This window comes from Cricetulus griseus, chromosome 3 (genome assembly GCF_003668045.3).
Source record: "Cricetulus griseus strain 17A/GY chromosome 3, alternate assembly CriGri-PICRH-1.0, whole genome shotgun sequence".
Classification (NCBI taxonomy): Eukaryota; Metazoa; Chordata; class Mammalia; order Rodentia; family Cricetidae; genus Cricetulus; species Cricetulus griseus.
Window position 1 is genome coordinate 275,936,789 of NC_048596.1, and position 15,826 is coordinate 275,952,614.

The 15,826-nt window shown below is 43.2% G+C and overlaps 1 protein-coding gene across 1 annotated transcript in view; it reads right to left on the bottom strand.

Moving 5' to 3' along the window:
• The window catches only part of Trpc7 (transient receptor potential cation channel subfamily C member 7), a 156,662-nt gene extending 143,404 nt beyond the window's left edge, over nucleotides 1-13,258 (bottom strand). The window contains exon 1 of the mRNA XM_027409603.2: nucleotides 13,251-13,258. Coding sequence (XP_027265404.1) covers nucleotides 13,251-13,258 — 8 coding nt within the window. The remainder of the gene's footprint in view (nucleotides 1-13,250) is intronic.
• Nucleotides 13,259-15,826: the final 2,568 nt, after the last annotated feature.

Here is a 15,826-nt window from a genome sequence, read left to right on the forward strand (position 1 = left end):
CAATGTGTGCTTGTGACTTTATTTAGTAAATAGTCTCAGTATACTAGTCATTCAGTCAAAGAATTTTAAGAGTTACTTTCTTTATTTACTCTCTCTCTGTGTGTGTGTGTGTGTGTGTGTGTGTGTGTGTGTGTGTGTGTGTGTCTGTGTCTGTGTCTGTGTCTGTGTGTCTGTGTGGGAGTATATGCAGGGAGTGCAGGTGCCTGTGGAGACCAGAGGAGGGAGCTGGATCTCCAGAGCGGGAGTGATAACCAGTTGTGAGCCACCTTACATGGGTGCTGGAAACCACACTTGAATGTTCTGTAAAAAACAGCACATTCTCCTAATTACTGAGCCATTTCTGCAGACCTTCATTAACTTCCCATTTAATAAATGAGGGCCCTGAAGGCATAAGAAATGTGTTGCTGGCCTGGGGCTGCACCAGGATCTCATAGCCTGTCAGCAGTGGGATTTGTCTCAGAGCAGTGCCAATAGGAAGATGGTCTCTTGCAGAACCTGGCTCATTGATGGCAATAAGTGGGATGGAACCATGAAGCAATAGAGGCCATGGGGCTATTCTTAAGCACCCTGAACAAGGTTGTTACAATTACTGTAATGACCAGCAAAATTGGAGAGGCAGTCAAAGGGGCATAACCCACAGAAATATGGAAATAGTTACCAGAACATAGCCTTCCTAAAGACAAAATGGATAGACCACCTCCTAGGATATTATTTTGTTTGTGATTGTAGAAAGTTTTTCACAAAGAATAACTGTTTACTAAAAAGCTATGATTCTAGATCAGAAATGTGTATTATGAAGTGAGAGACGTCTGTGTGTGAAAGTAGCAGATTGTGTAACTCCAGCTGTATGGCATTCTGAAGAAGGCAAAACTATGAATTTTGTAAACAAACAAACAAACTAGTGTTTGCAGAGTTTAGGAGGGAGGATTAATGGGTAGAACACAGGGGATTTATAGGGTTGTGAAACAATTCCGTATATATGGTAAAGGAAGGTATTACACATATTTCAAATGTTGGAACATCGACAGTACCAGGAGTGAACTCTAATATAAACTGTGGCCTTTTGTCAAAATGATAATCTATATAGGGCCATCTGTTGTAACAATGGTTATGCTGTTGATAATGGGGGAAACTGTGTATGTATGTGAAAACAGTTTCTACTTTCCACACAATTTTATTGTGAACCCAAAGTACTCTGAAACTTAGGGTTTTTTTTGTTTGTTTGTTTTTTTAATCATAATATCTTTCCGGTTGTCTGGATCTGATACAGTGTATAGATCTGAGCCTGAAGAGGTGAATCTAACCTTGAGGAGTGAACTGTAGGTTCTTTTCAGAGCAGTGATTTCTTCAGGTCTTCTCCAGACCACTAGGTCGTCTATCTTCTGACCATTTACTTGATTTATTTTGTACTGAGGAAAAGAGGAAGGGGACTATATGGGCATTGGGAATGCTTCTGGACACAGAATCCAAGTTGAAATTAATATTCAGAGATCCAAAGCCTTGTCATGATCCTTTTGGTAGAGTAGAGACAAATAATGACTGGGTAATATGCATAATTCCAGCAGCGAGAGGCCTACAGTAAACCCACAGAGCCAGTGAACTCTTCTGTGGGCCATTTCCTGGCCCCCGAGTGAGTGAGTCTGAAGTTCTTGGCATTTGGACCTCCACATATAGTCCCAGTCATGTGTGTAAAACCCTTCACAGAAAAGATGGCTCACCCATGCCTGGGACCATGATGGTAAAATGAAAAACTATGTAGCGTCCCAGAGAAGGAAGTGGTGGAGATCAGTGAATGAACGAATCTTTCATTCATCTAGGGTCTAAGGATTCCGAGCACAGAGAGGTGATGATTCCCAAGGTCCCTTCATTTAACTGGCCAGCGTGGCACCATTAGAGCCAATGGCCCTAGGATGGTAGCTGAAGATGGCTATAAATTCAGCTAATTAGTAGATCTGAATACAATAATTATACTAGGTGTGATATCTTTGTTTTCATAGACTAATAGACCTAAAATACATTGTCATTGTTTTGGAAAGTGTTTTTATATCCTAAATTATAATAGAGTCTCAGATATAATTTACATTTAGGTGAAATCAATAACAGTGTATGTGTAAGGTCTTGCCAAAAGGCTTATGTTCACTGCCCTACCCTCTGTCATGAGAGAGTGTACAGAGATATGGATTGTCTGTGCAGAATGCCATGGTGGTTTAGTACATTGATGATATCATAATATTTTGCTTGGCCAGATGAGCAAGAGGTGGTTGACATGTTAGAAGTCTTAGTGAGATGCTCACGTTCCAGAGGCTAAAGTGATGGGTTTGCCATTAGTAACCTTCTTAGGGGTTCAGAAATCAAGGCATGCCAGTCAACTTCCTCCAAATAAAAGACAAAGTACTGTGTGTCTCAGTCTCCCACCCTGAGGAAGAAACAAAGACTGGCAATCCTCTATGGGTTCTGGAGGCAGCAAATTCTTCAACTGGAATTCTGCTCCAGCTCCTATTCTGGGAAACATGAAGGGCTGACTGCAGCCCAAAGCAGGAAGTGACTCTACATCAGGACCAGACTCTGCCATGTGAGTCATGCGATGTGATGAACCCAAACCAACTGGAGGGTGTCAGTGGTAGGCACGGTCTCATACACAGTTTGGGTCATGTCTTAGAATCATAGCACACACTTTATGTTCTAGGCAGTTTGTTATGTGTCCATATCATTATGTATCTATCTTTTGAAAACTGGCTTCTCCCATGACACTGGCCTATCTAACTCTGAGAAGCTGTGTGACCGTGTTAACTGTGTACTGTGAGCTAAGTCCTATGAGATCCACTGTCATAAAGGTCTAGCTGGGTCTAGCACAGTCACAATAAAACCAAAGCAGTATGCTGGTGACAGAGCACCAGGGGGACCAGAGAGACAAGCAAGCTGCTTGGGCCTGGGCATTTGACCCATGGTGCCTCTCACTATGACATTAATGTCCTTTGCTCATCTTCAGCAGATGAGGAAGGTGGGAAAAGCTGAGTTTTGTGTATAGAGATGTTGGCTTAGTACCCTAGTACAAGTCAGAAGTACATGGTAGATAAACTTCCTTCAGGGGTAGCCTTGAAAGATGATAGAAATCCTCCCAGCCCACAGATACAGGCCTGGTTGTTTCCTTTGTATGTTAAAAAATCTCAGTTTAAATATATAGAGACTCATCAGTAGTAATGGATAGCCAGGGTAGCTGGCAAGAGACATGGCAGGAGAAAGAATGGAGACCTGGTGAAAACAGGAGAGACCTACCTAGCTGACACATGCTAGGCTGTGGTCACCAACTCTAATGCTCATGGGTAATGGATATGTAGCTATGGTAACAATGATGGTAACGATCTGTGTGACCCCAACAGTCTACATTTGCACAGGGTGAGCTTTTCTAGTTATGGCCATTGGTGAAGATCAACAAGGGAGACCAGCGTTAATACTATACCTTTGCTCAAGAAGAACATCGAGCCTGGTAGGGTGGTTACATTGGGTCCATTTCATCCTGGTTGGGTTAACGGTTTATATTTACATGTCTCACAGTCATGAACATACATTTGGGGTATGGATTTCCTTTTTCTGTCCACAGTGTTTCAGGCAGCCCTATTATCTATAAGCAAATATCTACCTCTTAAATTAATGTACAGAGATTTGGCTCCTACAGTATCAATATACTGCCAGCACGATGCCTTTTAGGAACTTGTCTTGATGAAGACACATTTTACACTCGTTGGTCAAGTGTTATTGGCGGGTCCTTGGTACACATCAACCCTCACTGTCTTTCTCTTTAGCTCTGTTCTGTTTTGCAAAGGTGCAAACAACTGTAGGATCCATCTCTCAGGCTTTCCTATAACTTGGCTTTTATCTGGGTTTGGTCATGGGAATGACAGATAAGAGATCAATAAGTAGGAAGAAAAGAGGCATTCCTAGAACTTTCCTCTGGTAGATACCATCTCTCTTTAGAATTTTAGCATTTACCTGGCGACCTTATTAAACCCTTAGGGACATTTTCTTCTGACTTTGATACTTTAGACTTGAGGTAACGGTGACTTTTGCTAGTGATAATTTTTGAGTGATCTTGTTTGGTTTCTCGGCTCACCTGTCACACATGTAACTAATTCCATTTTTAAAATCCCCTCTATTTAGAGTAACACATACGTAAAAGTCAATGCTGTTGAGACAATTGATATTCATCTACAACAAAATAGTTTCATATCTTACACAGTAAGCAGAACCAATTCCATGTTGATTAGAGACCTACATGTAGAAAACATCCCATGTGAGTGACAGAAGAAAACATGAACCATTTCACTTAGGCAGGGGAAACTTTCAAACTGAACCAAAAATCCAGAAATAAACAAGAAGGGATTGACAATATTAGTCGCACAAAGAAATGAAAAGTGTTTTTTGCATGGCAAAACATCTCATGTATAAGCCAAGGACAAATTATGGACTAGAAAACTTAGAGCAGAGGTTATTTCCCCAAGAAATAATCTCTAAAGTTGGGAGAAAACTGTGGGATGTGAAACAAAATGGGCAAGGAAACTATGCCAGTGAGAGTGCTCCCCAATAAGGAGAAGAATGCTCCCAAATAAGGAGAAGTGTGCTCCCAAATAAGGAGAAGTGTGCTCCCAAATAAGGAGAGGTGTGCTCCCAAATAAGAAGAAGAGTGCTCCCAAATAAGGAGAAGTGTGCTCCCAAATAAGGAGAAGTGTGCTCCCAAATAAGGAGAGGTGTGCTCCCAAATAAGGAGAGGTGTGCTCCCAAATAAGGAGAGGTGTGCTCCCAAATAAGGAGAGGTGTGCTCCCAAATAAGGAGAGGTGTGCTCCCAAATAAGGAGAAGGTAGTTAAACTTAGTTATAATATGTGCAAATTAGAACATCATGGAGAAACTGTGTCTCACCTCCTAGGTTGATCAAAAACTCTTAGTGGAGATAACACACTCGATAAGGCTGTGCGATAATTTCAGGAGGAATGAAAAGTGGTGTTCCTTTAGAGGGGATCTGACAAGATATAGCATTTATCTGACCCCGAAAAATCCACTTCAGCTTTTGACCCTGCATGCATGCCTCCACAGATAGGAGACAGCGTATGTGGGCAGGTGCTCATTAAGGGATAATTGGTGATGTCTAACACTATATCAATCACTACACAGAAGTTCTGGAAAGGACCATGTAGAGACTGGTGTGATGGACACAGTGTGACATACAAGGGTTTGTCGCATAGCCAGAGCATAAGAACAGGAGGAAACTCTAGGATTCCATGGTCTACTAATGAAATAAAGCCAATTTCAATGGAATTTTTTCAATAGGCTACTGAAATCAGACAAGAAAGGTATTCATTCTTACAAAATGTAATGGGAAATACAAAACCAGAAATTCATATACCTGTTTACCTCCAAGGAAGGTGGAAGCATATAATGAGATTTGTCTTAGTAAACTGTCTACACCATTTTATTTTTTGAATGAAGTGGATAATTTATTTAAATTTTGAGTGGGTGTGTAGATTTTATGTGTATGCTGTTTCAGTCGCATGGGAGCCTGTGTATCACCTGTGTGCCTGATACCTACAGAGGTCAGAAGAGGGCATAAGAGTCCTTAGGACTGGAGTTACTGATGGACTTGACCCACCATATGGGTGCTGGAAACTGAATCTGGGTCCTCTGGAAGAGCAGCCAGTGCTCTTGACCACTGAGCTTTCTCTCCAGTACCACTGTGGATAGTTTCAATGTTCAAAATTATAGAAGGCAGCTACTAAATTTGAATCACAATTTCAAAACCAAAACAAAATAACCCTCCCCCAAACCCCCTCCCCTGCCCCGAAAAGAAACCCACAACCACCACCAGCAAAACAGCTCCATATGAGGCTGCAGATAGGCGTACAGAGAAAAGTAACCTTTGAACATGGTTTTGACAACACCATAAAGAGTATATTGCAAAGTAAGAAAGGGTCTCAGGAATGGGAGGGCTCAGAGGAAGAGTACTTGCCTGGCCTAGGCTTTCCAAGGCCATGGCCATCCTCGGCTCCAGATAAAAACAGAACAAAACCCTGCTGTTAACCTTAAGGGTCTGTTCAGTTTCTGTTTTTGTTTTTTGAGACAGTCTCATGTAGCTTAGGCTACCTGCCCTCCAATGTAGCTGAGGATGGCTCTACCAACTGAGCTGTGTGTCTGGTTCTGGGTTTGTTCTGGGTGGTGGCATTGTTTGCTATAATTCAGGAACTACTTTGTGTGTTTAAGAAGATAAAACGAGTATGTCAAAAAATATTGATTCTTGGGGAAGCAGATTTTTTTTTTTTTACTTTTATAGATGGACAAACTGCATAGAGTTGGGTTTTAGCCAGAATTGTCAACATAGACCATCATATTTAGACAGACCCACGGTCAGAGGACATTGTCTGGTGCTGCCTGCTAGAAGGACTTAGCAGCAAGGAACACCCCAGCACCAGGTCTGGATTCCACATTCCTGTCACCACTAAGCAGCTTCTTAGAGAAATGGCCATTGCCAACCCAGAGCAGGGACTTAAAAGCTAAACCCCAGAAACTTCATCTCCAAAGTCAAGCAGGTTCACAGTGACTAGTGTGTTTAATTGAATGAAACACACAAAAGCTGGCTTGGGACGAATTGCACACCAAAAAGAATGACTACAATTGATAATAATGTGCACAATAAAAACTAAATTCACAAGTTCATAATGAGAAGAGGGTGAAGCCCTTTGTAATAAATTAGCTGAAATGATGCAACCAGATGATTAGCATCTCAGTCCCTTGTAACAGTTGGTTCAAGCAAGGATGAGCAGTGCATGCTGTAACCACTGGGTGGAAGGTGTCAGGACAGGCTACTCGGTGGTCTCCAAGAATCACCCCAGAGACAGGGAGGGTAAAGGGAGAATTGTCCTCATGTAGCAGATGCCTCTGGTGCGACACCCCTTAGCCAAGCAATCAGCCTCAGGGTCTCTAGATCAGTGGCTCTCAATCTATGGGTCGTGGCCCTTTCACAGGGGTCACCCAAGACCATGGGAAAATACATTAAAATTCATAACTAGCAACATTACTGTTATGAAGTAGCAATGGAAATACTTTTATGGTATTTTATGTTTGGGGGTCAGCACACCATGAGGGATTGTATTAAAGGGTTGCAGCATTAGGAAGGTTGAGAACCACTGGTCTAGAGTGGAATAATTTGACTTTCGCTTCCCGAAGGAGAATACATAGCAAGTTAGACATCATCCACGTGTGTTTGCTCAAATTTCTTCTCCCCTCAGTTCTGAGTCAGTTTTGGTAATGGTGTTTTATAAAGAAATTTTCTATGTAATCAAACTCACTGATGTGTATTCTATGATATGCTCTTACCCTGTAACCTCGGTGGCAGAGGCGATTTTATTCATGCTGTAGTTGTGTCTTTTATCTCTTCTTTGATCAGTCACTGTGATTATTTACCAATTTCATTATTTTTTTCAAGGAACTTTATGGTTGTTGATTTTTTTTTTTGTCTTCTGTGACCTCAGTTTGGGCGGGGGGGGGGGGGATTGTTTTCCAGTGGACAGCTCTGATGGTTTGCATTTTAGCCAATTATGCCAACTTCTGTGCATATTCATTCTTTGTCTATGTTTAGTTTGGGTTTATGCTGCAGTTAAGGGCATTGATTTAGGACTTCTCTTATTTTTATTACGGAACTTGATGAGTTATGAATTTATGAAGGCAGGGTTGTAATGAGTTCACTAGACCCAAGATAAATGATAAATGGGTATTTTATTGGGGAACAACTTAAACATATAATAATAAAGAACCATTCATTGCAGCCTTTCTCTGCCCTTTAGATCAGATCTGTGACCCAAGACAGAGAGCTAGTGAGCAAGAGACAACCTCAGGCTTCCCTGCCTTCCAGTTTGTCCTCACTTGAAGCCACGCCCAAAGCCACTAACACAAATACTCTGGCAAGGGTAGATGCTGCTACAAATTTGTCTTTAGGCAGTGCTTACTCCCCTGCTATAGGTTATGAAATTGCTGTGTTTTCATTATCATTCAATAAAATTGTTATTTTTCTTGTAGTCACTTCTTTGACATACAGATTACTCAAATATACTAGAGGATTTTCTAGATTCAGTGTTACGATAAATCTTTCCGCCAAAGCCGCCCAAGCCCTACTGCCATGTGGGCAGTCTCGGCCAGCTGCCTGAGTTCTGCCTGCCATGTGGATGGACAAATTAATACACAGACTTATATTAGGTACAAATGCTGCTTGGCAAATGACTAGGATTCTCATCTGCTAGCTCAGTCTTAATTATCATAAATCTATATATTTTATAAGATTTATCTTATAGAGGATGCCTTCTGTTGGCACCCTCTCTTGCCGGTGGATCACATGGCGCCACGGGAGGAGGCCAAGGGGGAAAAAGGACACTTCCTGTTTGTTCTTGCTTAAATATGAGTCTCCTTGCTATGTCACTTCCTGCCTGGATCACCACTTCTCTACTACATTTCCCAGAATCCTCTTTGACTCCTAGTCCCGTCTAACTTGCTGTCTCATTGGCCAAACAGTACTTTATTCAACAATCAATAAGATGAACAAACACAGTACATTCCCCATCAATTCAGTATCGCTGTTAATTGGCAATTAAATTCTGATGTGGTTAGAGGACCCCTCTGCAACATTTCTGTCCTTTACTTAAAACACATTATTTTATGTGTGTGAGAGAGTGTGGGTGTGCCCATGCCTCAGGACAAGTGTGAAGGTTACAGGACAACCTTCGGGTGTTAGTTGTCTCCTTACACCATATGGGCTGTGGGAAGTCAACTCAGGTCCTCAGGCAGTGTGACAGCACTTTTAGACATCTAGCCATCTTTCTGGGATCCTCTGTCACTGGAGACTTTGGCAAGCTCCATTTTGGGTGCCATATGGCATCAGGAAAATTGGGCGTCTCTTTCTGGAGAGTTTTGTTTTATTAACAAGAATCAGGCTTTTTAATAAAAGAATGTAAAAATATATTGGAAAGGAAGTTCCAGGGTAATTTTATTAGAGTTTGAAAGAAAAACAAAAGGACAGTCAAGTGTAAATCTTGGAAGCAGACCCAAGGAAGAAGATGGAGACAAGAAAGAGAGATACCCATGCCATATGTGAGCAGCCGCAGGACATGGGAGGTGGTAGTTTTAGAGAAAAAGAATGAAAATGCCATAATAGCATTGGAGGCCCCGTAAGAAAAAGCTTTCTTCTCCTCCACTAGAACATCGGCTCTAGGTCCATGACAGAAGTGCAAGAATCCTGCCTGAGGCTAAGAAAACTTTTGCAGGTGGAGAGAATTCTGGACATTACTGTTTAACACGAGTTCTAATAGGTCTTAATAATAAAAACCCAGAGTCACATATTGGGGTAAATGCTGAAAGATCAGAGAAGTAAAGGAGCCAGTCACTAGAGAGACCTTTTACCTCTACCGAATCCTCAGACCAAAGTGGGCAAGAGTCCGTCTTTACGAAACCTCAGACTGAATGCTCTGGGCCCCTGTCTCTCCCACCTTATATTCTTCTCTCCACCCAGCTGTATCACTCCTGTCTCTGCCTCCTTAGTGCTGGGATCAAAGGCCTGTGATCCCAAGGGCTGGGATCAAAGGTGTGAGCCCTGTTTTTCTGAGACTGGGTTAATCTAGTGTAGCCCAGGGTGGTCTTGAACTCACTGAGATCTGCCTGCCTCTGCCTCCTGAGTGCAGGAATTAAAGGTGTGTGCCACCTCTGCCTGGCCTCTATGGCTAACTAGTGGTTTAATGCCATATTCTAATCAGGCAAGCTTTATTTGTTAGATCAAAAACAAAATATCAGCACATGGATCTGATGAGAGAGGGTGTGGAGGAACTGGGAGGAGCGGGGGAGAAGAAACCATAACCAGGATATACTACGGAGAAAAGAATCTGTGGTGATCTATTGTTTATAATCTAATAAAGTCACTGAAGGGCAGAACGCAAAGCCAGCCACAGCCATGGAAGCTGGGCAGTGGTGGCGCACACCTTCAATTCCAGGACTCAGTAGACAGGCAGATGGATCTCTGTGAGTTCAAGGCCACCCAGGGCTACATGAGAGTAAAACAGTCTAAAAGAGAAACTGAGCTCACACCTTTAATCCAGCTTTAGAGTAGGGTCTGGGATTCAGGCATTCATTCTCCAGCCATGCTGAGGTCAGGAAGGCAATTATTCTCCAGCCACATTGGAGACAGGATCCCCCTTTCAGCCTTGGTAGAGCTCTTGGTGGCTGGATACTTTGCTTTTCTGATCTTCAGCTTGAACTCCAATATCTGCCTCTGGGTTTTTATTATTCGTGTTACAAGAATCCATTTTCAATAAAAGGAAGAAAATTTTGAAATTAGGAAAGGAAGAAAGGAAGCAAACAGACTGAAGGAGCCCTGGGGAGCAAGCCCATAAGCAGCTCTCCTCCACGGCTGCTGCTCAGTCCCTGCCTCCAGCTTCCTGCCTTCAGTTCTCACCCTAACTTCTTTCAACGATGGGCTGTGATGTGAAATTGTTAAGTAGAAATAAACCCAGGCAGTGGTTTGTGGCGCACACCTTTAATCCCAGCACTCAGGAGGCAGAGGCAGGCGGATCTCTGTGAGTTCAAGGACAGCCAGGGCTATATAGAGAAACCCTGTCTTGAAAAACCTAGAGAGAGAGACAGACAGACAGACACACACACACACACACACACACACACAGAGAGAGAGAGAGAGAGAGAGAGAGAGAGAGAGAGAGAGAGAGAGAGAGAGCGCCAGTAAAAAGCTTAAAAAATGGAACAGAAAAAGATGGATGATTCCAGCTTTCTGAAGTTAGCACTGAGGTGGGAATTGGCCAGAAGAAGCAAAGGGTTTTAGTCAAGGGGTGGGCAGTGCTGGTTAAGGCCCTCGTGGTCATGGCAGTACAGACACACGGAAGTCTCTGGGATAGGAGCTTGTGTCCGACCCGGTCCTTCTAATTACCCTCAGGCCATTGATCTGCTTACGACTTGAGCCGGTCCTTACACAACATGTCCTCTGCTCACACACCTTCACCCCATGACTTAACTTTTATTTCCATTAATTATATAAATAATTTAATATAATAAACACCCCAGGGCAAACCAGTGAAATTTGGCAGTCTGATTAGAGTCCCTTCAGAGCCCCGCAGCCCAGTGGCGTTGGCATGGTGTGCAGGTGGCTTGCCCACCACATCATGAGGGGTCTCAGAGAGGAGGTGAGGTGAGGTGATGTGGAGAGAGCTGGTCTAAGTGCCCAGGAAATCTCTCTCTACTTCCTGCTCACTGGCCTCTCTTTGGTCCACGGTGTGTTTTCCTGCACCTCTGTTTCCTTCAGCTTGGCCTTATCAAAGCCAGAAGTTCCTCCTGTTTTGGGCTTATCTGCTTTTCTTGCAGCATTCCATGGGGATTCCCTCTGAGTCCTGCAGGTAGAGTCCTCAGACGTTGCTTGTCATCTGCCTTTGCTGTGCCAAACATTGTCTTTCAAACCTATGCTTGCCTTCATTTCTTCCTTGAGTTTTTGCCTTCTGCATTCTTCCCTTGTTTGAGGTGCAGAATGGCTCTTGGTTCCTTCCAGGCCTCACTCCCTGGGAATCTCTATCTCTTGGGTTTCTTCTTGGGAAGCGCAGGGCTGCACCACTGCAGCACACACCAGTCTGGTTCTTGGACTTAATACAAGTCAGTGACTGAGATTTTCTGTAACCAGTGTTGCAAGAACACTGGGCTTCATTGTCAGAATCACGGCTGTGCCCAGAACACGCTATGATTTCCTTCATTTATCATAACATCAGGTGGCAGGAAGGGACACGGGGTCAGAGAAACATGGGTGGCAGGTGTGTCTGGCCAGTTAGATTCTATCATAGCCGATGGGGGGCCAGGCAGGAGTTTGGAAGACAGATTAACGTCTCTAAGCTTCACTCTCTTTGCTCCTTTTGCTCACAAAGTAAGGGTCCCAATCATAGCACTAACCCGTGGTTAACTAGGGCAATGGAGCTAACACACTATCAAATACTTAGTATGGGATCAGTGTTTCTTTGCAAGAACCTAAGTCCTTCGTCTCTGTGATGTCTCCACATACTTTGGGTGCATCCAAGGTGGAGGGTGTGGCGGCTTTCCTTTTGTGTTGGACTTCTGAAGAACTGATGTGGCAGGCTAATGTTGCCTCAGCTTAGCTGAAACCGCACCTTCCATACTCAGTTCTCTGCATGATGCCAATCTGAGCCACGAGGCATTTTCTGGGCATTCTGGAGGTGCTTGAGGAGAAGCAGCAGCCACAAGGTTGAGGCACTGGAGGGTGGGGCAGCTGCATGAGCCACCGCACGTTGGGCCACATGTGGTTGTCCGTTCATTCCTTTACCTCCAGCTCTTTAGCGTCTCTGAGTCTTGCACCAGGCACATGTTAGCTCTGTGACAAGGGGTGCAGCTTCCCCTGAAAGGTGCCTGTATCACTCACATAGGCTTAGCAGCGCCAACTGGGCTTTCTCTAGCTATGACCAGTTTTCCCTGGATTTTGCCATCCCACATCCAGACCGCTTCCTTACGGCCTTGTCAGAGGATGTCTGATGGGGCAAGTGCTTCTGTGTATATGTTTGTCCTATTGGTTGATATAAAAAGTACTGTTGGCCAATAGGAAAGCAAGATAGGCAGAACTAGGAGTCAAGGAGGATTCTGGGAAATGTAGTAGAGATACAAGCAGGAAGATGAATTAAAGACTTACCGTAACAGAATGGTGTCAGTGAGTGGGATCACCCCACGCCCCGAGGTTCACAGAGGAAGAGGGGAACCTGCTGCCCCGAGTCGCCAGGTGCAGCGAGTCACCTTCTGGAGACTAATTAAGCAGCGGCAGAACCCAGGCAGCTGACGGTAGTGTTACAAACTTCCATGTAAACTTCACAAAAGCTTAAAAAGGGATTTTAACAGCAAAGGAACAGAGATAAGCACGACTTCTTGGTAGCAGCATTTTCTTGGGTGGTCTCTGTTTGCTAGAGACAAGCAGAGACTTGAACGGTTTCCTTAGGAGAGGTTTCCCGACTCAGCCTAAGCAGAAGAAAAATGCAGGGTTTCTTTTTAAGAGGCCCGGCTAGCTCAGTCAAGGTAGAGCATGAGACTTTAATCTCAGAGTTGTGGGTTCATGCCCCACGCAGCTGGCAGTGGCAGTGACCACATCTCTAAGCCGGCAGCTTGCTGCTTGATGGTAGCATAGACCAAGGCGGTGAGCACAGCTCTCAGAGCTGGTGGTAAACTTACCCCGCCATCGTGGAAGGACAGTGGCTAAGAAAGCCACTGTGCTTTAATTTGTCAGTGTTGTTTAACAGTTAAAAGATTGTGTGGCCTGAAAAAGGTAAAGATTTACAATAAAATCAGATGAAGAAAAACCTCTAAAGGTTAACAGCGTGTTTAAAAACATATGTAGGCTTGTGAGAGAAAAAGTGACAGGAGGAAATGAAGTAGCTGGGTGTGGTGGTGCATGCCTTTAATCCCAGCACTCCAGAAGCAGAGGCAGGCAGATTTCCACAGAGAAACCCTGTCTCAGGAAAAATGAAACAAAAGGAAGTAAAAGAAATAGAATAATAAAAAAGCCACGTAAAGATGGAAAATACTCACAGAGTCTGGATACTATATGCTATATTGTTGTCTTTAAATTGTTTGATTGCCAAGGAAAGAGTTACTGCTACTAAAATACATTTGATTATAAATGCTGCTAAATTAATCCAACTTATACCTTTTAAAAATGCTTTGACTTCAAAATTTAAGTCTAAGGACAGGCTACTCAGGAAAAAAGTTTTTGCTTGTGTTACCACGGAAAGTGGAAAGCTGTGTATTCCTTCCAGACTAATATGGTTTGATCAAGCAAGACCCCCCTGAAGCAGTGGCCCAACTGATCGTACATCCAAAACAGCTGAAATGATGCAGTCAAAACCACTACAGACAGAATTTCTGGGTTTTCTCAGGATCCCCATGACATTGATCCCGAACCAGCAGGAAGAAGTTTGGAATGAATGATGCCCAAATTCCCAAATATTGTTTATAAATGTTTGTTTTCATTTAAATGGAGTTGGTAATTAATGGTATTGATCACAATCTCTTTTTAAAGGAAAAAAGGGGAATAGGATATAGGAATGAATACTTTGCATTGGTATGGATTTTCATTTATTGATACAAATTTAAGGTCAATTTTGTGATATGCATAATTAAATGCAGATTATATAGTCACCTATAATAGTCACAACCTACAGTTAGGGTAGTTAGGTTTTCTAGATTTACAGAGATGTATTTGAGATAGATAGGTATTCTTCAAACCTTTCAAAGACTTACAGAATATATGGCATTTAAATGGTTTAGGGTTTTTCATGACAGTGAGACACAACTGCTCCTGGCACACCAATTATGTCAGAAAGGAGGATGGGCATCGAAGAAACTCATTATGGATTTTGCCTTCAACATGGCAAGATTAGCCATTTGGGCAAGAAACTGCTCTTGCCTGGACTATTTGTTGTTGTATAAACTGGACATACAGGACCCACAAGAAAGTGACTACTGAACTTACAAAACAAGATGAACAGTCCTGAAGGGTTCCTGTTGAAATGGAGAAGTGTGCCAGACACACTGTGGCCTATGGGCTGAAGATGATGCCCCAACGTTACAGAGGAACTTTGGGTGACTGTCCAGGTAGTGAGATGTCTCTGTCAATTCTAGAGTTTATATATTATCCTTCTGTGTTCTTTGATAGAGTTGAAGACAGATAGTTATGGTTATAGTTTTCTTCAGTTATTATAAAAGATAAGTTATCCTTCTTTTTATTTAGACAGAAAAGAGGAGATGATGGGGAAGTGCTTCTGTGTGTGCGTTTGTCTTATTGGTTGATAAATAAAGTACTGTTGGCCAATAGGAAATCAAGATAGGTGGAACTAGGAGTCAAGGAGGATTCTGGGAAATGTAGTAGAGATTCAGGCAGGAAGGGACATAGCAGGCAGACTCATATATAAGCAAGGACAAGAAGGAAGTCAGTCCCCTTTTCTCTTCCTCTTCCTCCTCCTCTCGGCATAGTCACCATGTGAGCCCCAGAAGACAGGACGCTTCCACTGGCATCTGATAAGTCTTATAAAATATATAGATTTATGATAATTAAGACTGAGTTAGCAGATGAGAAGTCCTAGTCATTGGCCAAGCAGTGTTTGTACCTAATATAAGTCTTTGTGTGTTACTTGGGACCTTAACGTGGCAGCGGGTGGAACTTGGGCGGCCTGGTGGAAAGCGCCCACGTGGCAGCAGGGCTCAGGTGGCTCGGCGGAAAGAGTTATTGTTACAGATGTCAGGTTCCAGGACCAGGCAGGCTGGTGCTTCAGAGATGTTCTAGTTACTCCACTAACCATGTAAGGGTGGCTGCTATGTGAGTTTTAGCATAGGTGACCTTTCCTCCTGGTTTTGCTTCTCGGATCCAATCTTGTAACGCTCCTAGGAAACAAGTTTGATCAGAATGCTGCATCTATGGTACAAGCTTGATCGCTCTTATGGGGATAGCTCAGTAAAAGGCCATCTCCTACCAAAGGAGGAACAGGGCTGGGCCTGGGCCTTCAAGTTCCCCCTCTTGGGGAGTATACATAGTTTTACTTCTCCTTTCTTATAACTTCTTTGAGTCAGACTAATTGTAAGATGGCATCTCCACTCCATCAGGAATTAGGAGCTGTAATGACTGCCTTTGCTGGTGTGATGGCAGGGTACCACATAACTGGTAATTTCTCACACAGGCATTGAGTGACTTACAGGATCTGCATACACCACACCGTCAATTTTCAGATTCCTGAACATAGCATACAAAAATA